The 27,059-nt window shown below is 46.3% G+C and overlaps 1 protein-coding gene and 1 long non-coding RNA gene across 6 annotated transcripts in view; one reads left to right on the top strand and one right to left on the bottom strand.

The window, feature by feature from the left end:
- The first annotated feature begins 707 nt into the window (after window positions 1-707).
- Nr5a2 (nuclear receptor subfamily 5, group A, member 2) overlaps window positions 708-27,059 on the top strand; it is a 119,855-nt gene continuing 93,503 nt past the window's right edge. Inside the window, 6 exon segments of one of the 3 annotated variants that reach the window (NM_021742.1) lie at window positions 877-1,030; window positions 8,530-8,592; window positions 11,638-11,775; window positions 15,398-15,516; window positions 17,053-17,194; window positions 19,536-20,176. In NM_021742.1, the coding sequence (NP_068510.1) occupies window positions 967-1,030; window positions 8,530-8,592; window positions 11,638-11,775; window positions 15,398-15,516; window positions 17,053-17,194; window positions 19,536-20,176 (1,167 nt within the window). In that variant the 5' untranslated portion in view covers window positions 877-966. 3 annotated transcript variants of the gene reach the window in all.
- Window positions 21,692-27,041, bottom strand: LOC108352538 (uncharacterized). 3 transcript variants are annotated; one of them, XR_010057222.1, is made up of 4 exons: window positions 26,780-27,041; window positions 25,025-25,369; window positions 23,748-23,944; window positions 21,692-21,826 (listed from the first exon to the last, which is right to left on the bottom strand). It is a non-coding gene; the product is annotated as an uncharacterized LOC108352538 (long non-coding RNA). The 3 variants fall into 3 exon arrangements; XR_001840829.3 differs by having other exon boundaries at window positions 25,153-25,369; XR_010057223.1 differs by lacking the exon at window positions 25,025-25,369.

The following is a 27,059-nucleotide window of genomic DNA, read 5'->3' as shown; positions in this document are numbered from 1 at the left end:
TTGTTTTCTTGTGCACAAGCACCCAGTGTACCCTCTCCCCCTACACACACACAGGTGAGCCCCCCACAAATACACACATACTCATATATACAGAACGATATATGAAAAATGCCTATATTTACCATTTGGCCCAAATTTTACCTCAAGGTGTTTTACTTTATGGAGGTAAAGAAATTACTGTTCCAGCCCTATGACCAATACAAAAGCAAGCCAGTGCCTATCCTAGTAAACAAACGGGGTTGTTTTTGAAGGTGACTGGTCAAATGGTAAAGAAATGACCGTGAGCTTGCAAATGCTACCTGTAGAGTTTCAAAGTGTCAATCATATCTACAGTGATCACTTAAAGAATTAATGCCGGCCGCCGTTATCATCTAAGATGTATTTGCAGAGGTCAGAAGAGCAGTGTCTGTCCTTCTCCATGCCAGAAGCAAAGACATCAAAGGGCCATGTCACAAGCTACAGTGGACTTAAGGTGGTTTGGAGATTTTTATCCACTAAGTATGATCTCCTGACCCCTTGGGTTTACAACTTTCCACTCTCTGGGCTGCAGAAGAACCCCTCCTTTTCTGAGTTAATCATTTCTTTGCCATTATCTGCCCAGAGTTCTTATCTCTCTTGCTGTCACTTTATAACAGGGTCCTCTTATCAACCGGCACAGGGTCATGTGACCAGTCAAAGCCTATTGAAAGCTTCCTTTCTTGTGATTAGAAACCATCATGAAACTGGAGCCATGGTTTACAGCAGGTCACGAATGCTGGAAAAAGTACAGAGTCCAGGAGAGCATGGCTTGGGCCTTTCTGAATTCTGTTTTTTTCCCCCTTTTTTTCTTAACTTTCACTAAGGAGATGAGGGTTACGGTAGTCTGAGGCTTCCTTCCCCAGGTCACAAAATATGACAGGCTGCAACCTTCCCCACGTTCAATGATTTCTGCAGTAAGCCAAAGGACTGCCAATAATTTCGCTAAGAATGTCTGCTAGTTCGATTACTGGGGATTTTCAAGACTTTCTTAAGCATGGACTTCCAGCTATTGGTAAGTAGGAAGCCACTCTCTTAGCATCTGGCTGTTTGCGCTACTCCTGGTGGATTTGTGTTTTAATGCAGTACATTGCCTGTGGTGATTATTAAAAGCACACAATAAGCCCGCGCATAGTATCACACATTTATTTTTCTTGACATTGAAAGAAGCAAATGAATAGTTCAACACATGAATATCATTTACTGTATCTGGTGTTTGGGGATGTCATTGTATTAGATCGATGTGGCAAAAACTTAGTTTTTGGAGACATGGTTTGTGTGTAGCTCTGGCTGTCCTGGAACTCCGTTCTGTAAACCAGGCTGGCCTTAGAGATCCACCTGCCTCTGCCTCTGCCTCTGCGCCTCTCTGCCTCTCTGCCTCTGTGCCTCTCTGCCTCTGCCTCTGCCTCCCAAGTGCTGGGATTAAAGGTGCATGCCATTACTGCCCAGCAGAAAATATAGTTTTTTAATCATCTATGTCAGCCTTAATAATTTCTGATCGTTTTGAATCAACCCATGCCAAGTAAAATTTTGAACAGTTTGAAACAAGCAAATAACATCAATCAGCCATTGGTCAAAAAACTGACAGGGAGCTTCCCAGCACTGTGACATTTCAAGGTATCGGACCATAAGATGTCTCATTCATTGTAAGCCTATAGAAAAAAAAATTTTTTTTTGTTGTTTCTTGGCATTCAGGAAAAAACAAAGTCAGACTGTGACTGTGACTTGCTTTTATAGACAGAAATAACCATATATCCTCCCCATAAGTGGAATGTTTGGGCACATTCTAGGAAAGCACTCAGTCACTGGGCTACATACCTAGTCACTATGAAGCATCTTGGGATTCCTTGTTGTTGATTTTGGGGGATGAGTGAGGTTTGGGTTTTGTTTTTGATTTCCTGAGAGACAAGGGGTCTCTCTCCTGTCTCTCCATAATACCGGAACTATAGGTGTGAGCCACCATGCCTGACACACTTTTTTAAAGGATAGACATCCACACACATACATTTACACCAATATAGAGCCATAAATTTGGTGGTTTTTACCATAAATTTAGTAAATTTAGGATTACAACGCGCCCCTTCTGCTTCCTCTGGACAGGAGCCAGGGTCGACCCTTCTCCTGGGGTCCTTGCGTCTTCAGTGATCGCCAGTTCAGTCTCAGAACAGGATAATCAGGGCCCCAGCTCTGTCCCTTTCTCTGGGGGCAGCCTGCTGACTCCACCTAAGGCACTGATTGCTTTTTTTATGGTCCAGCTACGCCCTGAAGTATCAATTGAGGAAATGTTCACCAAAAAAAAAAAAAAAAAAAACGTTCTGTACTTACAAAAAAGAAAACACAGGGAAGCGAGTGCCCTGGCTCTTCAGAGGGCAGGGACACTAGAGGCTCTGTGAGCTTTGCATCCACCAAAGGCTGAGCATTTATTTCACTTTGCAACACGGCGCTGGGTGCTGGCTAGCGGGCTGGCGGCATGCAGGAGAAAAGCTTGCTCAGTGCTCACACAGGCGCAGGGCTCCCTGGGACCTGGGACCACACACGTGGTGCTCTCGCTGGGTCCCTAGCCCACCCTGGTGAATTTAAAGATGGCAAGGTAGCTAGCGGAGTGCAGACCGCAGTCGAGCCGAGCTCTTTTGACCCAGTGCACCGCAGTAGTATTTCAAAGGCTCCCCTGGTACTGAGGCCAGATGGAACTAGAACTGATAGACCTCCAAGGGGCTGCTGGGGTCATACCTCCCCAGAACCGTATGAAGGAGCCTTTCCGACCTTGACCAGCTTATACACCCAAACCTCAGGCTTGCCTAAGCCCTTCAGATCGCTAGATCTCAAAATAACCATTCAATTCTACCAAAGGGATAGGGGGAGAGAGTAGGAAAAAAAGGAAGGGAGAGAGGAGGGCGGTGAAGAAGAGGTCGTGGGGGCAGAACCTGTCACCAGCATAGTAGCTATGTAGGAGTATTTAGGCATATTTCTCCTGGTTTTATAGCCCTCTAGATAATTTGGAGAGTGTTCCCACATCTCGGTGACTGGAAAGAAACTATAGGCACCCAGATTCCCATCTGTTTACCCAGGATCACTCCGGTAGCCTTGGCAGGGCTGAGCTGTCTGAAAGCCAGGACAGTGAGACACCTTCAGACCCGGGGCTTGAAGAGGCTGAGACCATCCCTGAAGGAAAGCTGATCTTTCACTGAGTCTTTTTCCATTGCACTGGGCAGGCCCACTGAGGTGGACACCCTGCCTACCCTTGGGTAGCTACAGAGCTCAGAACCTGGGTAGTTTGGAGATGGCAAGCTACAGGCAGACTCCTGAAGAGAGGAGTTGAGGTTTCCAACACCCAGCTCTGCTTAGCTGTTTTAAGTGTTTGAGACTTGAACCACGAAGCCAGGGAGCTAGAAAAGACTCCTGGTGCAACAAATTCTGGCTTCAGTCCTTGATTTGACTCCTCTGCCTGGCCCATTGACCAAGATGATCTGAATTCAGTCATGAACTCTCTTTAAGCGTCAGACTGACCCTTTTGCTCCACAGCCCCAACCCCCACCCACATGTTCCTACTTCTCAGTCTGACCCTCCATTGCTCTTTACCCAATAGGAAGGAAAACTTCTCTGGGAGAGTCATTTGGCTTCAGGGGAATTCAAGAGTTGGGGGAGACATGGTCCTCCTGGGGGGAGAGGGGGTATGAGCAACATTAACTTGAGAGCTGGTGCCTGGGAAATCCAGATGTTCTGAAATTCTCCAGACAAATTTCTACTTAAAAAAAAAATCTCTTGGTTATGTTTTGATTGGTAAACAAAGGTATCTAACTTTTAAACTACAAATAATGTCAGCTGTCTGGTAAGCAATTCTGTCTAGGGATAATGTTATGATCAAGAAGGAGGGTGTCAAACCTTGCAAGATGGACAAGGTGGCTGGTACTGCTCTCTTAAAGGATCTATTTTTAGTGGCCCTACCAGAAAGACAAACTTGGGCAAAGTGACAGGAAAGAGGACAAAGCTGTTATTGATCAACAGTCAGCTGTAAAGTTTACTTTGTAAAGCCAATTTTCTTTTAAATTTTTTTTATTTTATTAGTATACATTCTCTGTGTATGTCTGTGTGAGGGTGTCAGATCCCCTAGAACTAGGGCTCCAGACAGTTGTAAACTGCCATGTGGGTTTGGGGATTTGAACCTTGGTCCTTTAGAAGAACAGTGAGTGTTCTTTACCTTTGAGCCATCTCTCTCAAGTCCCCTCAGAACCCACTTTCTCACTAAATCGTGGACTCAGAAAGTTTGCTTGCTTTACAAAAGCTCACTGACTGTCAGCATACTGCGCTGTAAATAGAACCCCAGCAACAGCAGCTTATCTCAAATCTGCTCCTCCTCCCCTTCCTCTCTCTGATATTCGGGGATTGTAACTTAAAGTCAGTCAGCCATTCCCCAAAGAGGATTGTAAGTGGATCTTTGTATTCCTTTGCATTCTGTAATGGAAATCCCCCCTAGAATTCACAAGGGTGGAATGAAGATATCAGCAACAACCTCCGGGAGGTAAAGGTGGATGTAACTGTAACGGAGATGAGAAGGAAGCTGGTGGTCCTAGCCTCGGGTCATTAGAGGGTGCGCTGTGACAATGCACATGGCTGCTGCCTGTATACTATGCCAAGGACATTGACAACATCTATGCTAGCTAGTATGAGGACGATGGGGAGGTCCAGAAAAAGGGACCCGTACTGCTGTTCTATGGGGGAAGAGGAGAGGCAAAGCTTGTTTTCAAACAGTTTTGACAAATCCAGTTCTCCCTCCCTCGGGGAGAAGTGCTGGATTCCTTGCTCAGGATCTGGGATCTGAACACACAGTGTCTTTGTTCCCTCCCAGCTCAAGATCATCCCCTCAAAGGACCTGAGTAAAAAGTTACTCTGCTACCTTTTAAACCCTGCTAGGTTCTAGACAAGGAATTGACCCCGTGTAAGGTCACTCTGCTAGCTTTTAAAACCTTCCAGGCTCTTGACAAGGAGTGGCATTACTGCTTTTTGTCTTGTGTGTTCTCTCTCTCTCTCTCTCTCTCTCTCTCTCTCTCTCTCTCTCTCTCTCTCTCCATCCCCACCCCCCACCCCGTGTGTCTCTTTCTCTCTGTTTTGAGATAGCTTCTCAGTTTACAGTGAATGCTAGCCTCAAACTCCAAGTTTTTGTTCTGCAGCCTCCTAAATCTTGGTATTCCTGGCTCGCTCAAACACCTGGCTGCTGCCACTCTCTGGGCCCTTCCACCCCCAACACCTGGCCATACTTCATCTTTTCCAGTTCTGGGTTTTGCACGTGACAGGAAGGTGATGTGTCAAATAAGCAGCACCCCCAGGTCCCAATCCCATCATCTCTTGATGATGAAAATTACCTTCTGGGTAAAGGAGACATTGACACACTTTGAATGGTGCAGGCTTAAAGTGTACTTATATGAATGTTCTGCCTGTCTTTCTGTGTGCCTGGTGCCAAAAGAGGGCCTCTGATTGAGCTGAGTTACAGGGAGTTTTGAGCTGCCTTGTGGGTGCAGGGAATCAAACCTGGGTGCTCTAGGAAAGCAGCCAGCATTCCAAACTGTTTGGCCATGATCTCCACACCCCTGAACTGTGAAGCCTTTAACTACCCCTCTCCCTTGGGTCCCCATACTCAAGGGTGACACTACTGTAAGCCGTAAGCCTAGGTCTCCCCTCGTTGCCCTTTTATAGACAGAGGACCCAAATAGCTGCACAGGGGAATCTTTATTATCTCCTATCAGTCAATCGCTGACTTACCTGAAGAGTAAGGTAATCTCAAAGTAGTCTCTTCTGAGAAAGGTTCTTCCTCAGATCCTAGCAGTGGGATCTACAGAAACAAACAAACAAACAAAAAACAAAAAAAAACAAAACAAACAACAACAACAAAAAAATTAAGGGCGGGGCAGCGGTGGCACACCTTTAATCCCAGCATTCCGGAGGCAGAGGCAGGTGGATCTCTGTAAATTCTAGGTCTACAGAGCCTGCTCTTCAGAGCAAGCACCAGGACAGCCAAGGCTGCACAGTGAAACCAAGTCTTGAAAGAAACCCCTCCCCCCAAAAGAAGTCTTTTCTTAGCTCAAGAACTTCCCACTGAAGTCGGCGGATAAAGTTTAGCACCCTGCCCACCGTGCCCTAAAGGCCAATTTCTAGCCTAGATTGAGACCAGGTGGGCTTACTGAGGCGAGAAGTTAGGTGTTGCCACTGCGGTTCACTACAGACCTCTTGGAGGACTGGCTCCTGGACTGTCTTGGGCTTGCTAGTGCCGCGTGGTGTTTGGTCTGGTCTACTTAGCCCAGATAATTTTCCCACTCCGAGGTTTTGTAGACTAGATCTCTTTTGAAGATCGGGGCCTTCCAAGGCAGGGCGAGCTGGGACCCGGATTGAAGAAAATTCCCAATGAAGTTCTCTTTAAATACAAAGAGCCTTAAATTTCAAAAACTCCCTCCTTTCCTTTAGGACAAGGGTGGTGGGCTCCAGCAGTAGAGAGAGGGAAATAGGGATTACTCTGGCATTTTCTTTCCCAGGCGTAAAACCCGGGATGGGATATTTATTAGGACACTCCCTTAGAGAATTAAAAATCTGCAGGTTTGCCCCAAACCCTGGATTGGCTGCCTGCCCTCTCCCCGGGAGGCGGAGGCGGGGGATGTCCCCACCCCCACCCCCCGCGGCGTGCCTGCGGAGTTTATTGGAAACAATCACTACAAAGAGTTTTAAAAATGTTTTTTTAAGACTTCGAATGACTTCAGTTTGTGTTTTGTTTTGCAAAGCTTCATCTACTAGGTGCGCCGAGGTTTTTTGTCTTTAGCTGCGCTGAAAGCCCGCAGTTCTTTTTAAAACAAAGCGCTCCGGGTGAGGGCGTGGAGCCCAGGGAGGAGAGGCGGGGGAGCTCAGCCGCCAGAACCCTGCTAGCAAAATGCAGTATTGGCTCAACTGAGTTTTGCAGCTTCACCTGATGGAATGTTCAAGTGGGAGGGGTGGGAAAAATAGGGAAGTCAGAACTTCAGGAGTTGATAAATTCGTTTCTCTTTTCCCTTGGGCTATCGTTGCCAGGTCAAGAATAGTTTAAAAATCTAGGATTCTTCTCGGGCTTCAGATGTAGATGATACGTAGAAGTAGATACGTAGGATCAGAAAGGTAAATTTACTCAATTCTTTTTCTTTCCTTCCTTCCTGCTTGTTTGCTTGCTTTTTTTTTTTTTAACATTAAAGTGGGGGGGGGGGAGCGAGAAAGGAGGAGGATGCGTTGCATTTTGTTTACCAGGATAAAAAGTTTTGCAAGTTCTCCAAACTTCTCAGGTGCGCGGGAAAGCAATGTCTGCTACTGGTGCTTCTAGCGCTCAGGAAACTTGAATTAGTCCTGAATAGTTTGACTTTTTCTCCCCTCAGCTGCAGCCTAGGTTTTGAGCGCAGGGCGGATCGGCGCTTCTTAGGTCAGGTCAAGGGCAGGTTTATTCTCCGTGTGCGTGCTCCACCGAGAGGTTCGCCACCTCCGGAAGGGAGAAGACCGGAGGAAAACTTTTCAGTTGCATCCTCGCGGGTGGGGAGTGCGAGACCTCGTCAGCTCCAGCCAGCTGGGTGAATGGGGCGCGCACGGCCCCGGGAACGCCGAGGCTGGATAAAATATGCCAGGCCTGCGCTTCTCGGGCTCATCAAGGCTGCGGGAGCCTCCCCGAGCTATCATCCTTTGTAATTGCAACCGTCAATCAACACTTGAAGACAAAGTCAAAGCCGGGAAGGGCAAACCCGGGAGACTACCCTTGCTGGAAAGGAGGAGGCGCGGGGGGGGGGGGGGGTGAGGAGGGAGAAGTTGGCTAGAAGTTTGCTGGATAGTGCCAGAGAAATTCGGAATGCTCGTGGTAGCTAGGGGAAACTTAACTTTAGGTCTCTGCCAGAAGTAAGGCCCTGGTGAATTCTTACATGTGCTTCCATAAAGAGGCAGAGTAGCATTTGATAAAAGATATCTCCGACGGAGGCTAGGATGTGTGCGCCCCAGGTCACAGTTGAAGCGTTATGGGGTCCGTACTGACTGTAGTTGGCTCCAGCATTTAGATCACATAGGTTCCTTTGCACCCCTTTCATCTCAACTCGCCCACCTTCCCCAGAAATTTTAGTCTCTTGGGCCTCATCTGAGACTATAGGAACCTAGAACCAACCCAGGTAGAGGAAAGGTGAACTCCCTGAGCTGTTCCTCCTCCTCCTCCTCCTCCTCCTCCTCCTCCTCCTCCTCCTCCTCCTCCTCCTCCTCCTCCTCCTCCTCCTCCTCCCCATCCCTCCTCCCCCCTCCTCCCCCCTCCTTCTCCTACCTCCTCCTCTCCTTGCAGCATAGCTCTAGGGTACGGAACACCACGACCCAGTCAAGGTCACAGAACTGGTCCTATGTTTCAGTGGGATCTTCAATGGAATAAGAGGGTGAAGGACCCAGAGTGGGTGTTAGGTTATCTAGAGGGCATTGGGAGGGGGCACTCCGAAGGCTCGGAATGAGACTGGAAGCTTGTTGCCTTCACTCCTCCTTCAGCACCTGCACCAGGATCAGAGACTCCACACTCCCCCAAACTTGAGGAAAAACACCGGGAAAAACGTGAGTGTGGCCTTGAATTTCCAACAAAACCCAGCTCCTGTAGAACCCCCACCCCCACCCCTGTGTGTGTGGGAGAGAGAGAGAGAGAGAGAGAGAGAGAGAGAGAGAGAGAGAGAGAGAGATATGGAGGGAGTAAGAGAGGGAGGGAGAAAGAGACGTCTCACTATGTAGAACTGATTGTCCTGGACTAACTATAGAGACCTTACCTACACCCCTGACATAGACCTTGCTGGAATCAGAACTCAGAGAGATCCTCCTGCCTCTGCCTTCCAAGTGCTGGGTAAAGGTGGGAGGTGAAAGGCAAAAAGGCAACTTGTTTTTTAGGTCCCTAGCCTTTGGGGCCCCTTCTTCAGTTGGCTGCTAGACAGAGGCGCTGCCTAGGCTAGATAGATCTTCAAAGCAAGGGAAAGCCAGGGATAACCAGGGACACTACTTAAATGTCAAAGGCTGGATTCTTTTAGACCTTGTCTTGGACACCTATTCCCTGTCTCCCACTCCCTCCTCATCTATGAGGCTTTTTCTGTGGGAAGAGAAAGGAAAGCCCCACTTGACCTTTGGCACTCATCACTCTGTCTTTGGAAGATGCGCTGGGAGAGGGGGTGTGCGCAGATTGGGCTGGAAAGCCACTAACTTGACCTAAGTATGTCCTTTCTGGCTCAGGAGCTGGTGCTACTGAGCATAACCGCAAAGTTCACCTCCTTGGGTCAGCCTCTGGTTCTGGCCAGCTTTCTAGCCACAGTCACAAGGCTCTTCAACTCTGGGAGCCACTTCTTGCAAAAAAAAAAAGGGGGGGGGCAGACCAAGAAGCTGGAGTTTCTGCATCCTTTCTTGACTGGTGGGTAGGAAGATGATAGATAAAGACCACTATGAGCCCTGAGAACCGCAGTGAGAGTAGGAGTTGCTCTTAAAGCTTTGAAATAAACTGATGGAGTTTGCCTGGACTCTCAAGTAAAGCGGGCAGTAATGGGTTGAGCCTGGGGACTTACTCCCTTCCTGAACTATGTAAGAAACGTATTTGTAATTCAAAGTGATGGCTTAAACAAGGGGCAATACTGAAAATGCATTGACATTGTTACTCGATACTAACGTGAAAGCCTGAGCTTTAATAGTCACTAATATAGGCAAATTCAGCCTGCTCCACCACACAAACTAATTGGCCGATCCCCCCTCCCAATATCTGTGGCCAGAAGGGACATGCTTAGGCCACGTTAGAAAGCTAAAGATGCTGCGAACACTAGACATTAAATGAAATCATTTAGATTCTGCAGTATATGTTTTAAAGCAAAAAGAAAGTCAATGTATTTGAACTGCTAGCCATCAGTGGATAGCCTACCTCATATAAAAGTATATGCGGTGATTTGAAATAATTCATTAGATACTAGACTGGGCAGTTTATGTGATCTCTGTGCCATTTAAATAGAATAAATTCAGATCTTTTGAGATTCAAATCCACCCCCTTGTGGGTGGACTCTGATAATTACCCAGTCGCACAGCAGACCGCAGCTACGAAGCTTTGCGTGCGTCCAGGAGGCTGGGAAGAATGTTTTTCATCTTGTTGGGATGAGATCTGAAAACTTTAAAGATGAAGCTGGGCTAGTGGCCTAAGAGCTTGCATAACAGATGGTTCTTTATAACTTAAAAAAAAGGCTGAGCCCCGTGCGGATTGGGTGGGGGGCATGGGGCCACCAAAGGGACTGTAGAATATGGAAGGAAAGCAAGGGCTGAACGTTCTGTCCAAACTCGGCTCTGACTAAAAATTCAATAGTCACCAAGATAATCTTGGACCCAAGTGTTCTTGTCAGAAGCAGTGAAGGTGGGTTGGTGAGCGGCGTGGGGAAGCAGAAGTGGCTGTCTTTTACTCTAATTCCGTGGAAAAGGAGAGAAACCTCAGTGACTTAGCTGTCCCCAAAGTAAGCTTTAGCCCCTGGAGTCTTTAGGGCACAGCCACTCAGTTGTGCCTCTCTGATAGCTGCATTCAGAGAGGACCTTTGATAGTGGGGCCAACTACCCTCCATTTATGAACTTAACATCCTTTTTCTCTTCTGGGTGTTTTAAGTGGGCTGTTCACTCCACAGGTCTCCTTCCCCACACTCACACAAGGACCACCTACACCCACACTCTCCAGACCTTCTTGTTTTTCTTCAGTTCTTTGAAATGGCCAGTCTCAGCCCTCACCCTGGTCACTTCACTTAGACACAGGTCGCTCCTCAATAGCTGAGAAACCTAGTAGCATTTACATCCCCCACTCACCCCTCCCGTCCCAGGCCAGGGTGGGGTGGAGTAGATTAAGGCGGGGTGAAGAGGTTGGGGCAGGCACCGAGGCCGAAGCTTCCTTATTGGCTAGTGGCTAGTGTCCGACCTGAGTCCGGAACCTGCGTCCCATTCACTGTCTTCACCTCTCACCTCCCCCCCTGACACCCCCCTTCCAGCTTACCTCCCCTCGACAACTGGTCTTCCCCTCTCCTGGCTCTGTCACCGTCCGGGCTGGAAAGGGTTGCTCTCCACCCTAGAGCAGTGGGAGGTTGGAACTTCAGAACTCCACACTTGTGATAGTCGGAAGAGAAGGAGCTGAAGGAGAGATAGGAGGAAGGGGCGGAGAGGAGAGAAGAGGACTGTAGAGGAGGGGAGAGAAGTGAGGCGAGCGAAAGAGAGAGAGAGAGACCCCTGCTGATCCTGAGCCAGAGGGCGGGTGCAGGGAGGGGAAGGAGTCCAGGAGCCGTTCAGCCGCTGCAGCAGTAGCAGCTGGCGGCCGCCTCTGCTGCCCTCCGGAGCGCGGCGCGCACAGATCGCTGTCCGGGGCAGCAGCGCTTTTGCTGTCGCTGCCTCCGCCCTGGCGGAGCGGACCTGGGCAGCTGAAAGCGGTCTTCTTAGTCAGGCGTGGTAGCCTGGATCTCCTGCGCGCAGCTCACGGACAGCTTTGAAGCTGCTGAACCGGACAGGGCTCCGAGGTCCTGCCCGGCAGCTCCGGCAAGCGGGTGGGTGAGCGGGCACGCTGATCACCCCTTGTCTTTCCGCTGGAGTTGAATCTGTGCTGCCCGTGTTCAGGTGCTGGGCTTCCGGACCGACACCGACGCCCCATTCCCGCCCGCAGCCGCCTTGTCATGCTGCCCAAAGTGGAGACGGAAGCCTCAGGACTGGTCCGATCGCATGGGGAACAGGGGCAGATGCCGGAAAACATGCAAGGTAAGGGGTGCGATGCGGTGTGGCTCGGCGCTCCGGCTCTTGGCTTTTACACCCTCAGGCTAACCCCGCGCGCTTCAGCCTCCTGCAGCATGGGCACTAGAGCAGCCCGGCCGGCAGTTTGCGATTCGCCGGCTTCGGCCTCCTCTCTAGACTCGAGCATAAAAGTTAATGGCACTTGAACTAGGCGGACGGTGCTTTCTCATCAACGTCTAATTGGCCACTTCTAATTAAGTAGAGAGACTTGAAGCTCAGAGCCAACTGGAGCTGTGGCAGCTAGAAGATAAGGGTGCCGTGGAATTATCTTTCTGAGGAACGGAATTCCTCTTTGCTCACAGGTTCTAGGTTGTTCGAGCTCTTAACGCACATGCTCCCGTGTGGAGGGAAGAGACTGACTAGAATAGCAGAGTATATACAAGAGAAGATCACAAGGAAGGCGATTGGTGGTGTTAGTGGTGTTCGATTGCACGAGCACCCCCAAAAAGCCTTGCCGGACCCGGCAGTCTTTTAAGGCAACTCAAAACTGCTGGCATAGCAAAAAATACCAATTACCCCAACTCTATTCCCTTCCAGGATAATGCGAAATGAGGAGTTTGGTCATTGCCCTTTCGGTCTCAGAGCCTTGGGTCTCAAAGCCGTGAGTGTGGGCATTCCATATATGTCCCCATTCTTGATTGGTAACATCAGAAAAAGACCAAAACCCCATCTCCTGTATTTTCTATACTCAAAACTCTTAAGAACTTTATTTTAGCTACGGGCCAAGGTGGAAACAATGCAAGGAAAAGTTTTTCTATCTTCGGCCATACCAGAGTTCAAGATGTTGAGGCCAGCCGGCTTGTGATTCTCCCCCCAAAATTTCCTGCCGTCCTTGTGCGCAAACTTGAAAGGGTCAGAGGAGTGCTGAGAACTGAGAGCTCTTACACTCTATGGTGCTTGGTAGGCTGCGCTCCTAGCCCGGGAAACCTAAGGTCACCTTAGGCTCCAGGAAAGGGGTCGGCAGGCATGCGGGTGGGGTCAGATATCCTGGGTGATCTTGGGGTCTTTCCAAGTCCTTGGGTAGGGTTGTAAAGTTTACTGGCTTCTGTCCCCAGACTAACTTAGCATGTCTGCTGGGGAGGAAGCCTTATTGGCCTAAGAGGTGTACCTGGAATTCCTGAGAAGTGCCCCAGGCCTGCTTCCTGCGATCTGGCCTCGGGCACTAAGTTTCCTCCCACGCAGGAGGACCGGCTTTTTCCTACTTCCTGCCCCATACAGACATTTAGGGTGACAGGATCCGGGAAAAACAGCGCAGCGGAGCGAAACACAATGTACTGAGGACTGGAGAGAAATAACGCGGGTAGCGTTTTCTTTGTAAAATTGAGAGGACCCTTTGGCTTCCTGACCACAAGCCATTAGCTTGCCTTTTGCTGGGGGGCTAGCGGTACGGCCCTAGGTAGCTTGGCACTGAGCTCGAAAGCAGCACGGGAATGAGCCTGGCGCGGCTTTGCGGTAGTTTGCGTCCTGAACCGAGCACACCTGCCTGCCCACTGTAGGCTCCCTCACCAGGGATATATTCATACTTTGACGGATGCTGGAACCCAGAAAGAAAATTCGTTACTGGATTCTCAGGCAGCGCGAAGCATCCAATTTAGAGGGGATTAACGGAGGACAGCTTTTCAAGACCCGGTTGTTTCCTCTGGCAGGGGATTTCCAAACCATGGTGGATTTGGGCCTCCGAAATCATAATTTAGGTGCCCCAGGTGCTCTGTGAGTAGACAAAAAATGATTCTCTGGCCTCACAGATGCACCTCTCCGGATTTTACCGGAAGATGGGCTTCTGTGTTTCCTTCTATATGGCATCTCTGAGATGCGTACGGAGAGTGTAGTGGTTGCCAATCTGAAACTCTTAAATGTGAAGTTAGGTTACTTTTGGGGGAGACAGGGAGACAGAAGAGAACACGCATTTAATAAAAAGTACAGCCCGGCTCAACCCAGAAACATACCTAGAAACAGAAGTCACGAGTTTTCAGAGTTCCGTAAACAAACTCCCCCAACCCAAAGCTTTCCCCAAACCCCCAGGTTCTGATTGTTTAGAGTGTCTCAGCCTCTCTCTCTAGTAGTTGGGGTACAAGCTGGCTTCGCCGGAAAGAGGTGCGCTCAGCATCCCTTATTTCTGAGTTACTGAGCCCCGGGAATACATTGCTGGCGTCTCTTCCCAAAATCTTTGCAAACTGTTGCTCTCAGACCAACTTACGCTGCAGCCCACAGCTCTGTGTCCCGGAGCAGACACCTCATTAAGAGATTGAGAAATTAAAAAAAAAAAAGAACTTCATTTTAAAAGAATAAAGATATCACCTGGGTGATAAAGAGGCATAGTACTTTGGCTCTGTGGTAGGGGCAGTTTCTCCATTTTCTTTTTAGTAAACAAATCTGAGGAAACTTCTGCCAGGCTGTGGGTACCCCTCCCCCGCCCCGCCCCTTGCAATGCCACTGATTAACTTAAAGCAAACTGTCTTTGGAGTTTGTGCGTCTTTGGGTAGCAGAGGGTTGAGCAAGGGGGCCCGGAGCCGGGTGCACAAAGGGTTTAAAGAGGGTGCGGATGCCGCCCCACCCCTGCTCTGCCTCCTGCTTGGAAATAGGGGTGGGTGGGTGGTCGCTGAAGTGGGTTTTCAGTCTCATCAGATAGTGCCTAGGGGGGGTCTGTTGGCCACTGACCTTTACATGCACAATTTATCTTTTTGGCTGCAAAGACTAGGGCGTCAGTGGCCCTAGTCATAGTCAGGATACCATGGTCTGATTTTGTTCAACCGGCAATCTCAGAGGTGTTTATACTTTTAAGGTGGGTGAAGCTTGTGAAGTTCATTACATACAAAGCCCCAGAACTCTGCTAAACCCTCCTGTGTTTCTTTTCCTCGCCTATTTCTGCCCCCCTTCCGGGTGTCCTCTCCTCTTCCTTGTTTTTATTTTCACAGGGAGGGCATTTTCAAACGCAAGGAGATGAAAGTGTCCAGAACATAACTACAGTCAATGCGGAACTGAATGTTTTGATTAATCTAACAGACTTGAACCCTGGGAGCCACAAGCTGTTGTTCAAGTTGCTTCTGAGAAGCAGGTTTCTGCAGCTTCCCTGCTCTGCAAATCCGCATGTGCAAATTAGCATTGCTAGCCTAGCGGAGAGCAGTGCACTCACAGCAAGGCACTTCAAGAGTGTGCCAGTCACTTCCAGCCCCAGTTTTGCTCCATGTAGGCAAAGGCGACATTTGGGAACAGTAGAGGTTTAAAAGACATTTTAGGTTGCTAACTTGGGTACGATTCATGTTTCTTCTCTGATCTGTTGGCTTTTGTTCAACCACCCACCGGTGGTCACTCTAAAATGCTAACCAAAAAAAAAAAAAAAAAAGGTTGGAATTGTTTTTAAATTGAAAAATAATAATGAAGTGCATGTTTGTTGATGCCCAAAGATGTTTTCCTTTGCTTGGAGTAGTCTTCTTTAGTACCAGTTGGGTAAACATTATTTTATATTTTACCTTCATGATATCTGGCCACCAACTACCAACAATGCTTTTCATTCAGCACAGCATTAAAAACCTGTGCTGGGAAATTAATAGGGCCCATGTGCACGTTTCTCTTTTTTTGTTTCTTTCAGTGTCTCAATTTAAAATGGTGAATTACTCCTATGATGAAGATCTGGAAGAGCTGTGTCCTGTGTGTGGCGATAAAGTATCTGGGTATCATTACGGTCTCCTCACCTGTGAAAGCTGCAAGGTTTGCTTTTTCTGTGCTACCTAAAAAGATAGAAGGTTCTGACCAAAACCATGGAAACTCTTCAAAGCTAAACCTAAGCTTTTTTTTTTTTTTTTAACTGAAAAGTGAGGGATGGAGGTGGCGGTGTCATAGGGAGACTGATACTTAAAATATGTCTGATTTAGTTCCAAAGGCAAAGGTACATGTGCTGTTGAGGAAACTGTCAGACTCCTGGCTTTAACATAGTTTATTGTGGTGTACTGCTCTATCTGTAGGACGGCTTTACTCCTAACAGTCCTAAATATTGATTTTACTTGACTTAGATATATTTAAAGCATAGTTCTTAAAAGGAAACGTGACAGAATAACCCAAGTACATTTTAACTTCAGAGAATTCTGTGCTGCAAGTCGGAACACTTTTTTTCTTAAATCCAGAAGACATGAAGGTCTGAGCTCCCAACTGACTGCATGATTTCATCCTGATGGATTCTGAAAATAATTTTTCAGAATTTTTTTTAAGATTTTTTTTTAATCAAGGTATCCAGAAACCAGATTTTAGTTTCTAATCGAACAATGTTGATAAGTGTACCATACAACTTATTTAAATGCAGGGGATTTGAGTATATTCAGTGTCTTTTACTGTTAATAATCTCGCCAAGACCTTAGGGATTTGTCAGGTTTTTTCCTAAATAGTCCCTCTAAATTCTATTTTCACTAATTTCCCCCCAACATCTTCTTTAAAGTAGGGACTCGAATGCATTTACTTAAGCCTTTGCTAGGAAATGCCCCTTCACTTTCCACAACAAATTCAGATTGTTTTTGTGTATGCTCACTCAGGCAAGGATACCATCGTAGGGGAGAGTGGAGGGGCCACTCATTCGAGAGCCATGCACCATTTCTGAGCGGACTCCTTAAGTGTAAACAGGCCCAGGCTGTGCTGTGGCCCAGCTTCGTGGCTTGTGCACACACACACACACAGCCCTGCTTGTGTGCCTGTCTTTTCCATTACTTGGACTTTTAAAACACAGCTCCCACCCTTGAATGGGTTCCAGTGGCATTAGGAACATTTCCCCATTTTGTTCTCGAAGTCCTTTTCCTTTTAACTGTCAACTGTTGACATTTGTAAAAGATCTGAGGTATTTGCTATTCAGTTCTTACAATGGTTTGTGACTGAAATTGTATGAGACTACCTAAAAACAATGCAGCAGGGTTCTATGACTTACCTCTGCTTGGAACATGGATGTTAATAGGAAACCAGATTTTTTAAAAAAAAATTGGTCAATATGGAGTGCATTTTTTTTCCCTTACTATTGGAACGAAGTGGTGCAAAATTGATGTAATTCTTCAGGAATATAATTCTTCTGAGGCCAGAAAAACCTTCACTGAGGCCTGGCACTGATGCTAAGGGTTGGTCTTGCTGAAATGTGAAATCAAACCACAGGACCACATCGGGCTCAGTGGCACAATCAAAGGACTTACTGGTGATCTCCTTAGAGTGAACCAAGAGAAGCGAGTTAGACTTTATTACATAAGTCTCACTATTTTTTCTGTCCTATAGGGTTTCTTTAAGCGAACAGTCCAAAACCAGAAAAGGTACACGTGCATAGAGAACCAGAACTGCCAAATTGACAAGACACAGAGAAAACGATGTCCTTACTGTCGGTTCAAAAAATGTATCGACGTTGGAATGAAGCTGGAGGGTGAGAGTCTGCCAAGAGTCCCCTGGGACGTGGGCTTTAAAACACTGCGGGGCACTGTCGACGATGGTGGAGATTATTTTTATGGTTTGTCTGTAGAGTAGCCTGCTATTGAAACACGCTGATGTCTACCAGGGAAGAGAAAGAGAAGCAGGAAAGTTGTCCCTTTCCCCATCTCTTTAGTTTGGGGTACATTGATACATTGAATATTGAAAAGACCGACAGAACTGAAGCAACTCTACTGAGAACAAATAAAGTCTGTCCACAAAAATGTGAAAAATGAAACAAAAATCACCCTTAATTTTTTTAAACTAAAGATGCCGCGCGCGCGCGCGCGCGTGTGTGTGTGTGTGTGTGTGTGTGTGTGTGTGTGTATAAAATTGTTGGCCTGTTTGTTCCATTGTCTCATTTATGCACTTCATGGTTCTTGAGAAAAGTTGGTTTTTTTCGCTGTGAAAAGGAATTTCTTATACAGGAATTTCTCACACAGAATTTCAGTTTCCAGTAGCATAAAGAACATACACGTGTTTTGTTTTGTGTTTTTTTTTTAAGAAAAAGGTAATGACTGAATCTGTACAATTTGATACACAGGAAGCATGCAAAGCAATGGGCTCAATAACAGCGAGCGGTAACAATGGTGAGCGGTCCTTCAGCAGTCACGTGAACGCTGCGGGCTTCAGCGTGGCAGCCAGGGAAGTTAATATGTGACTGCTGTAAATAATTTGTACTTTGGGACTGTTATGGTGTGCTGCTATTTTCCAGCCCCTGACCTGCTGGCCTCCCACAGATTAAACAGGCTGCAAATAATGCAATATGGCGGGCACCCAGCACTCTGCTAGCCTATACTTCATTTGATCAAGGAAACGCAAAGCTCCTTTTTTATTTTGAGCTTTTCTGCTGTGTAGAAAGAGCTCATTCTTGGGAGAGTTATGGAGGGAAAAACATGAAAGGATTCGTGTTTTTTGCATGACTCTGCCAAATTGCTAACAAGTTTTTTCAAATAGAAGTGGCCACTTTGGTTAGCCTAGGGACTTCTCTTAGGAGGCAATTGAGAAAGGAAGTAATTTGATGTTTTTGTTAATTTTAACATCAGTCCCTTTAGTTGCCAAATAGTGGCAGACGCTAACTACAGGATGAGTTCTAATAGCGCAGAAGATTCACATTAAAACACAAATGATGAGATGTCATACATGCCATTTGATTTTTTTTTTTTTTGATGAAAGGAAAGAGATTGCATTTTTTTGGAAACTTCAACATCATGCTGTGCTAATTGTGTTTGAGTGGCCCATAGCTGTACCCATCCTTAAACAGTGGTCATGGAACAATAGAATATTTGATAAATTATCTAAATTGAAAACTTATGATCCAGTGGAGAATTTTGAATACTTAGAATGTATAGTAAATTTTTTTTTTTTTTGGTTCTTTTTTTTCCCGGAGCTGGGGACCAAACCCAGGGCCTTGCGCTTCCTAGGTAAGCGCTCTACCACTGAGCTAAATCCCCAGCCCCTGTATAGTAAAATTTTAATGTGAATGTTAATCCTAAGATTAAAAAACACACAAAAACTTGACCTCCAGCAATTGCAGGGGTTCAAGTCGTCAGAGGTGGTTGGGCTCTGCCTAATTACCATTGGCCACTGTGGGCGGACTCTGCTGACTAACTTATTAAGCTTGACCCCAGTCCCATGCCGCTGTGGACATGGTAGCACAGAAGAACCTCTGGACAACGTTGGAAAGGACTTTGTTTTAACCGTGTCTCATCCCACTTCCATTCAAAGCATGCCCGGTGCTTTTCTGATTTTGTACTCAGTACAGCACAAAGTACAGGTGAAAAGGGTTTTTCCAGAAGAGCCTGCACCTAACCCTTATAACAGAGTAGCCCCAAATAGCTAGGATTGAGGAAGCCATTATGAGAAAAGTGGGGTTGAAAAGATGAAAGGAAGGGCCCTAGTGCAGACACACAGCAGGTATACAGTTTGGCTCTCCGTGAGAATCATGACAAGAGTTTGTATGCTAGAAGCTGTCACACCCAGAAGGAAACTCTCACCCCTACTATTAAATATCTGTTGTGAAATGTCTCCAGTCCACAAAGGGCTAATGTTTTCTTGGGTACCCAAAATCATGTTTTTGATAACAACCCTCTTGAAGGAAAGAATTCATAAGGAAGACATTTTTTCTTCTTGGGATATCTGTAGACTATCACAGTCACACACACACACACACACACACACACACACACACACACACACACACACACGTCAATTGTTAACATTTTCAAATGCCTAATTTTTCAGAGTGCTACTAACTCCCTTTATGCATTATATATCCCTCCTTTCTCAATCAACAGCCGTGAGAGCTGACCGCATGCGAGGAGGCAGAAATAAGTTCGGGCCAATGTACAAGAGAGACAGGGCCTTGAAACAGCAGAAGAAAGCCCTCATTCGAGCCAATGGACTTAAGCTGGAAGCCATGTCTCAGGTGATCCAAGCGATGCCCTCAGACCTGACCTCTGCAATTCAGAACATTCATTCTGCCTCCAAAGGCCTACCTCTGAGCCATGTAGCCTTGCCTCCGACAGACTATGACAGAAGTCCCTTTGTCACTTCTCCCATTAGCATGACAATGCCACCTCATGGCAGTCTGCATGGTTACCAACCATATGGTCACTTTCCTAATCGGGCCATCAAGTCTGAGTACCCAGACCCCTACTCCAGCTCGCCAGAGTCAATGATGGGCTACTCCTACATGGATGGTTACCAGACAAGCTCCCCGGCAAGCATCCCTCATCTGATATTGGAACTTTTGAAGTGTGAACCCGATGAGCCTCAAGTTCAAGCGAAAATCATGGCTTACCTACAGCAAGAGCAGAATAACCGGAACAGGCAGGAAAAGCTGAGCGCGTTTGGGCTCTTGTGCAAAATGGCGGACCAGACCCTGTTCTCCATTGTTGAGTGGGCCAGGAGTAGTATCTTCTTCAGGGAACTGAAGGTATGTCGTATCCTGACCAACCCTCCTCTTAAGAAAACTTTGCCTAGGTTTCTGGCTGTTAGTTACGTTCTTGGTGCTTAAGAATAGGTTTTCCTTTTATTTGTATGATCTAAAGAAGAAATGGGTGCTGACCGTTCCTGTAGTGTTGTTAGAGCTTGATCTGGAAGGGCTTTTGTAGCTCCTAGTTGGGAGACGGTGTTTTAACAGGACATTAGGTATTTTGTTTAAAGTACCACACACTTATCCATTTTAACCTAGAGGTGGTTTCAAGAAATGCTTCATCCAACAGCTCCTAAACTATAAAGTGACCAAGTCAGAAACTATGCTAATTCATGTCATTTTGAAGGTTGCTTTTCAAAGGGGTTGGGGGGGAGCCAGTATTTAACTGTTCAGGTCCAGGCTAGAAGTATCAACTAGGCATTTACTATTTACTATTTGTTTTGCTCTGACATTAGGGTGGTAAACCATTGTTTTCTGAACTGATTGAAATAGGATATTCACTGCTATTGTAGGCCAATGAGGGCTTGCCTGCTGGGTTCCTCTCCTGTCTGTGGTTTAAGTAAATGGATTGGTACATTGTAAATACAGCACTTGTTTGCATAAGGATCTATGTTTAACTACATAATTATTTTATTTCCTGAAACTTAAGACTAAATTAATAGTTTGGATTCTGAGCAAAGACCACATTTATATATATAAATAAAATCAATGTTAAGCTTTTGTTGTCATAGTGGGAGTGGTGACAATAAGTATCTGTGGCTTCTGCTAACCTAGTGGTTATCATTACAATGTGCTGCACATACAGAGAGAGTAAAGAGGCTGTGTGCGGAGGGACAATGTTTTTCTTCACAGAAGTCTTAAAGCAGCCGTATGTGTGTGGAATTACCTGACTGGATCTAAAGAGGTCAATAAGATGCCACCAGCATGCAGTTACAGTGTAACCTGTAGGTTATTCTCCTGGCCTTTTATTGCTACGTGGAAATGTGACTGAAGCTGAAGAGCAGGCTGCAGGGGCCAAGCAGAAAGCATTGAGTTAGGGAGATCGGGCCAGATGCTGTCAGAGTAAGTAGAGAACCACTCTGTGTTAGAGCATTCACTCTTTAAAAAGCTAAGCCAAAACATTCTGGGTGCCTTTACCTTCATAGCTAGGTCCCTAAGAGGACAGATAAGGTCTTTAAAAATGAAAGCGTTTTTAGCTGTCGCTGAAAGCAGAAGCGATGGATAAATGAGACAGTAGCTGCGTCTGTGACAGGCCAGGGTCAGTGTTGCCAGGTGTTACCGTTCTCATCTGTAGAACTTCCACATGTGCTATGGAGGGGGCTGAAGAGGCTAATGCTTGTGTTGAGGTGGTTATGCAAGGAAGGCTATGAGAACCTCATATACAGAAGCTATGAGAACATATATAGGTCTGACATACTTCTGGAGGAGGTATTTTCTTTACATTATTTTAGTTGTTTGAAAGGCTCTGTCCCACCATAATCTTTATGGCACCAGGAAACAGTATGGACCAAGTGCTACAGGATGGTCTGATTGTATTGTGATGAACACGCAAAGGAACACTCAAAATGGCCAAGGAATGGGGTTGGGGATTTACCTCAGTGGTAGAGCGCTTGCCTAGGAAGCGCAAGGCCCTGGGTTCGATCCCCAGCTCTGAAAAAAAAAAAGCCAAGGAATGAGTTAGTTGTATAAGACGACTGTAAAATTGAATGAGGTAAAGATAGTTTTCCCTCAAGTTTCTAATAAGATGGTTTTGTCTAAAATTCCTTTAAAAAAGCAAAACAAAACAAAACACCTGTCGTGGAGGCATAGGCTCGTAATCCTAACACTCTCCAGGTTGGGAAAAGAGGCTTGCTCTGAGTTCAGGGCCAGCCAGCTTATTTACACGGTGAGTTCTAGGCTAGCCTGTGTTACAGAATGAGACCCTGTCTCAAAAAAAAAAAAAAAAACCTCAAAAGATAAAATTTCTTTTAGAAAGACAATTGAAGAGATGTATGTTTTAAAAATCAACCATAAAAAAAATAATGGTTGTGTGTGTGCACAAAAGAAAATGCTACAAGGTACATACATGGTTCTGGTTACAGGTTAGACTTAGAGAGTGCTGGATGTTTTTTGAATGTCCTTCCCTTTCAGCTAAATTCTGGAGTGCTATTCTTTCCAATGGCATGGGCTTAAATGTGCTTGAAATGTCAATGCCGTGGTTTGCAATAGGGTGTTGACATATTTACCATGTTGTTTAATGTGTGCTTGGCAGGCTGTCATCATGGGGAGTAAGTTGAAGAGTAAGAATGGAAAAACCCCAGGGTACCAGGTAGGGACAGAAAAGCTGGGCCCACTCAGGAGAACCAAAAGTAGAACTAAGTAACTTAAGGGTCGCTTAAGCATTGCTATGAAAGAATTTCTGCTTGTGTATAAATTTACTTTGTCAAAGAACAGAGCAAGTCCTCTGAATTCAGCACAAGACACCTCCAGGGGGATCGAGTTTGCAAAGCTTAAAGCATGACTCACAATTGGAAATACTCTTTACATTGGCATGGCATACCAAACACATCTCATACACAGTTGTCATGTGCACACACACACATGCACATTCACACACACCACATCACACCACACATACACATTTCATACATTCACATACACATCACACCACACACACATACACACATCATACATTCATACACATACACACACATCTCATACATTTACACACACACACATACAGACACATACATCTCCTACATTGACACACAGATACACACAGACACACACACACCTCATACATTCACACACAGACACAGACACATCTGTACATTCACATAGACACACATCTCATACATTCATAAATACACACAGACACAGACACACACAGACACACAGACACAGACACACACACACACACACACACACACACACACACACACACGAGAGACCTGAAAAGCCAGGTCTCCTACAATCACAGACACACACACACACACACACACGAGACCCGTAAAGCCAGGTCTCCTACAATCACAGACACACAGACACACAGACACAGACACACACACACACACACACACACACACACACACACACACGAGACTCTAAAGCCAGGTCTCCTACAATCACAGACACACAGACACAGACACACACACACACACACACACACACACACACACACGAGACTCTAAAGCCAGGTCTCCTACACTCACAGACACACAGACACAGACACATACATGAGACCCTAAAGAAGCCAGGTCTCCTACAATTGCCTGCGACCTAAATTTAATAGACTTACTCTAGGACTTCATTCTGCTTCCGTCTTATCTATTTCACGCTTTATTTTGCTTTTTTTTTTTTTTTTTTTTTTTTTGGTTCTTTTTTTCGGAGCTGGGGTCTGAACCCAGGGCCTTGCGCTTCCTAGGCAAGCGCTCTACCACTGAGCTAAATCCCCAACCCCTTTATTTTGCTTTTGATTCTGGTCATGACCCATAAGTTGATTTCATGACCCACTAATCACACATGACCCGCAGTTTAAGAAGTATTGCTCCAGGGAAGGTTTTTGTGGTCTGTCTACTTGGCTGTCACCTACCTGTCACCACTCACTGCCTCTTCTGGCTTGGGCTAGAAGATGTGCCTGTGGTCTATAGTCTTCATTCATTGTGTTGAAGTTGTGACTCTTAAGTCTCATTAGGGAAGATGAGTCGTCACCTTTGAACACTCGTCATTTTCTTGTTAGTGTCACAGCAAATTGTCCATCAAGTGGCACATTTAGAGGACAGAAAGATCCTGGAAGATAATAAGGGAATTACACAAACAACCCCTTGATCACACCATGGGGCAAGTTACACTTCCTACCATGTCAAAAGGTTTTCTTTGCTACTTACGGGAACAGAAGGGACTGTGGGCACTTTGCTTCCTATCTGTGAGCTGTGTGTGAAAAGGGAATTACGGCTCTCAAGTCAAAGCATCCGCATTGAGATCAAAAGTTGAGTAATAGAAAACATAGTTGGAAGGTGAAAGGGGAAGGGGTGGGCACACGCATACCTCAGGCGGTTTCTCATTCTTACAAACAACTTTGGCCTCAGTCCTAACCAATGGCATCTACATTGAAAAATCAATATTCTTGTCAATTTTGAAAAAAAGCACAAACACAGCCCACAGTCCCCATGGCCTAACTAGATTTTGTCTAGCAAGATTTTGCCTAGGTTTCAGAGCCAAAGGTGGTAAGAAAACACTCACTACTTCCCTCCTTCTCTTTTTTTTTAATGTGTGCATGGTTTTGTGTACATGTATTTATCTTTGCATGTGTGCAAGTGCATGTACACGTGTCCGTGTGTGTGTGTGTGTGTGTGTGTGTGTGTGTGTGTGTGTGTTGATCGGTGTTTGTGGTCCTGTATTTTCTTCCATGCATCTCCAACTTATATACCCAGGCAGGCTTTCTCCAGATTCCAGTACAGTGAGGCTGGCCGGTCAGTTTGTTCCAGATTTTATGTCTCTTCTTCCTGCTCTGCTATGGCAGGCTGACTGTGTTACCCACTCAGCTTTTTACATGGGTTCTGGGGATCAGAAGCAACACACTTTATCTCTGGGCACTCTGTCTAGACTCTTCATATGAGGGAGGTGAGACAGAAGCATGTGGCTTGCCCCTACTGAAAGCAGAACTGAGGTTCAGAGTCAGGGTCAAAGAAGTAGACTTAATGTGTATCTCTCCTCAGTCTGCATGCACCCACCCAGCGCACACATGTGCACACACACACGTGCACACACACACACACACACACAGACACAGACACAGAGACACACAGAGAGACAGACAACTGACACAGGCACACAAGCACCATGACCTTTGACTCCCAGAGCACAGACCTTTGCCAGGAAAGCTGAAGCGGACCTCTAAGTTCTCAGAAGTCCATCTCCACTGCCATTAAATCACTCATAATCAGCAAGACAGGTTTTCCCTGAGCCCAGACGACCCCGGGGAGGGAATGACTCACTGTAGAAAGCCTCAATAATTCTTTTCAGCCACTGGGGAACCATTTCATGGAGATCTACTGGCTAGTGCTTCTGGGCCTTGCAAAGACTCAGCACGCACGCACTCCATAGCACTCAGGCCCCGTGATTCCACGTGTCCATGCTAGGCAGATGGCCAGACCTGATTCTTTCTGTCCTCTCAGCTTGGAGGCAAGGTATATGGAGAGTGCATTCCTTCTCCTGGAGAAGATGGGCAGAAAGAGAAAAGAGGACTAGAATCCGGCTCACAACCCTCTGAACTTGCTATGCTCATGGTGAATGTAACATCCTCATGCCCCGCTGTCTTCCCCAGAGAAGGAAGATGCTCCGTTTCCTGTTACCTACATCACCTGCGACTTCAGTAATCTCCATCTCATAACCATGAGTGCAGTGAGAAAATAATTCCCACTTTGTTAAACAGCTAACGAATCTGGAGTATCTATTTGATCTTTTAATGAGACCAGACGTCCTCAGAGGATTCTGGGAATGGATACAGAAGAACTTCCCCTCCATGAATGATTCTGATACATGTAGGAAGAAGAAAGTCTAAATTAATCCTGACTGAAACTCGTAACTAGCGTTTCTGTGGAAAAGAGGTCTCAGAGACTTGGGGAGTTTGTGTCAAAGGAATTCAGTCATGTCGAAGGCAGGGTTTTAGTGTGGTTTTCTTTAAATCAAAACAGCAAAGGCCCGGGCTAAGATTTATTTTTTTTTTTTTTTTTTTTTTCTGATCCATTTCAAAATTTCTAAGCAGGGTTGCATTTATTTTTAACATTTATCCCGCAGTCCCCCCTTTTTTGGATGGGGGGTGTGTGTCACTATGTAACCCTGGCTCTATAGATCAGGCTGGCCTTAGCCTCATAGAGATTCACCTGCCTCCCAGGTGCTGTGTATGCCACCATACCAGAATACCAGACCACAGGTCAAAGTTCACCCTTCCCAACCAATACACTTGCATTTGCAGCTGTCCCAATTTTTGAAATCTTTAAAAGATTCATGTTAACGTAGACAGTGTTTTTTCATGCGTGTGCCTGTGTGAGGAGAGGAATACTTGAATACAGTTGCATTCAGGCCAGAAGGGGTCTAGAGGTGGAGTTAGAGGTGGTTGTGAACCACCTGAGGTAAGTGCTGGGACCTCTGCATGAAGTGCTTTCCATCAGGGAGCCATCTTTCCATCCCCAATTCTTTACTGAGGTTAGTTCCTCCCCTCTCTCCTTGCCACACCACCCCCACCCCGTGTGTGTGTGTGTGTGTGTGTGTGTGTGTGTGCATACACTACACGGACGGATGGATGGACGGACGGATGGATGGACGGATGGATGGATGGATGGATAGATGGAGGGATACATACGAGCCCGCCTAGTGTCTTTCCCCATTTCACCTCCCACTTGGCTTTCTGCCTTTGCCTGGCTATTGGAGTCAGGACTGGTACAGTCCCTACTGGAAATACTCCAGGTTCCAGGACCTTAGGTACACAGTTCCCCTACCTACCTGCCTTTGTTTTCACTTCTCTGGGTACAGTGCAGCTAATCTGAGAAAGAGATTAATAAGGTGGCAAAGAAATCTTAATTTTCCTATATTTCTCAAAGTCAATTAAGTGAAAACTTTTACCGCTAGTTGCTCATCAAAACAGCAAAAGCCAATACAATAAATAACACCCTATCCAGATTCACAGTGGGAATCCTCCAAGGTAGAGGGGAGACTGGCTTCTTTCCTAGAGTTGAACAGAGATATTTTCTTCCATGTTTGTGAAGCGGGAGAGTTAGGAAGCCAGCTGGGATGGCATCCTGCCTTTCAGATCAATCTGTTTTGGTTGGTATTCAGCTTCCGGGAAGATTGGAAACAAGCCTTCAGTCGTGCGTGCCGTGCGTGCCGTGCGTGCCGTGCGTGC

Source organism: Rattus norvegicus, chromosome 13, assembly GCF_036323735.1.
Source record: "Rattus norvegicus strain BN/NHsdMcwi chromosome 13, GRCr8, whole genome shotgun sequence".
NCBI lineage: Eukaryota > Metazoa > Chordata > Mammalia > Rodentia > Muridae > Rattus > Rattus norvegicus.
This window is presented reverse-complemented; position numbering and strand designations above follow the sequence as displayed.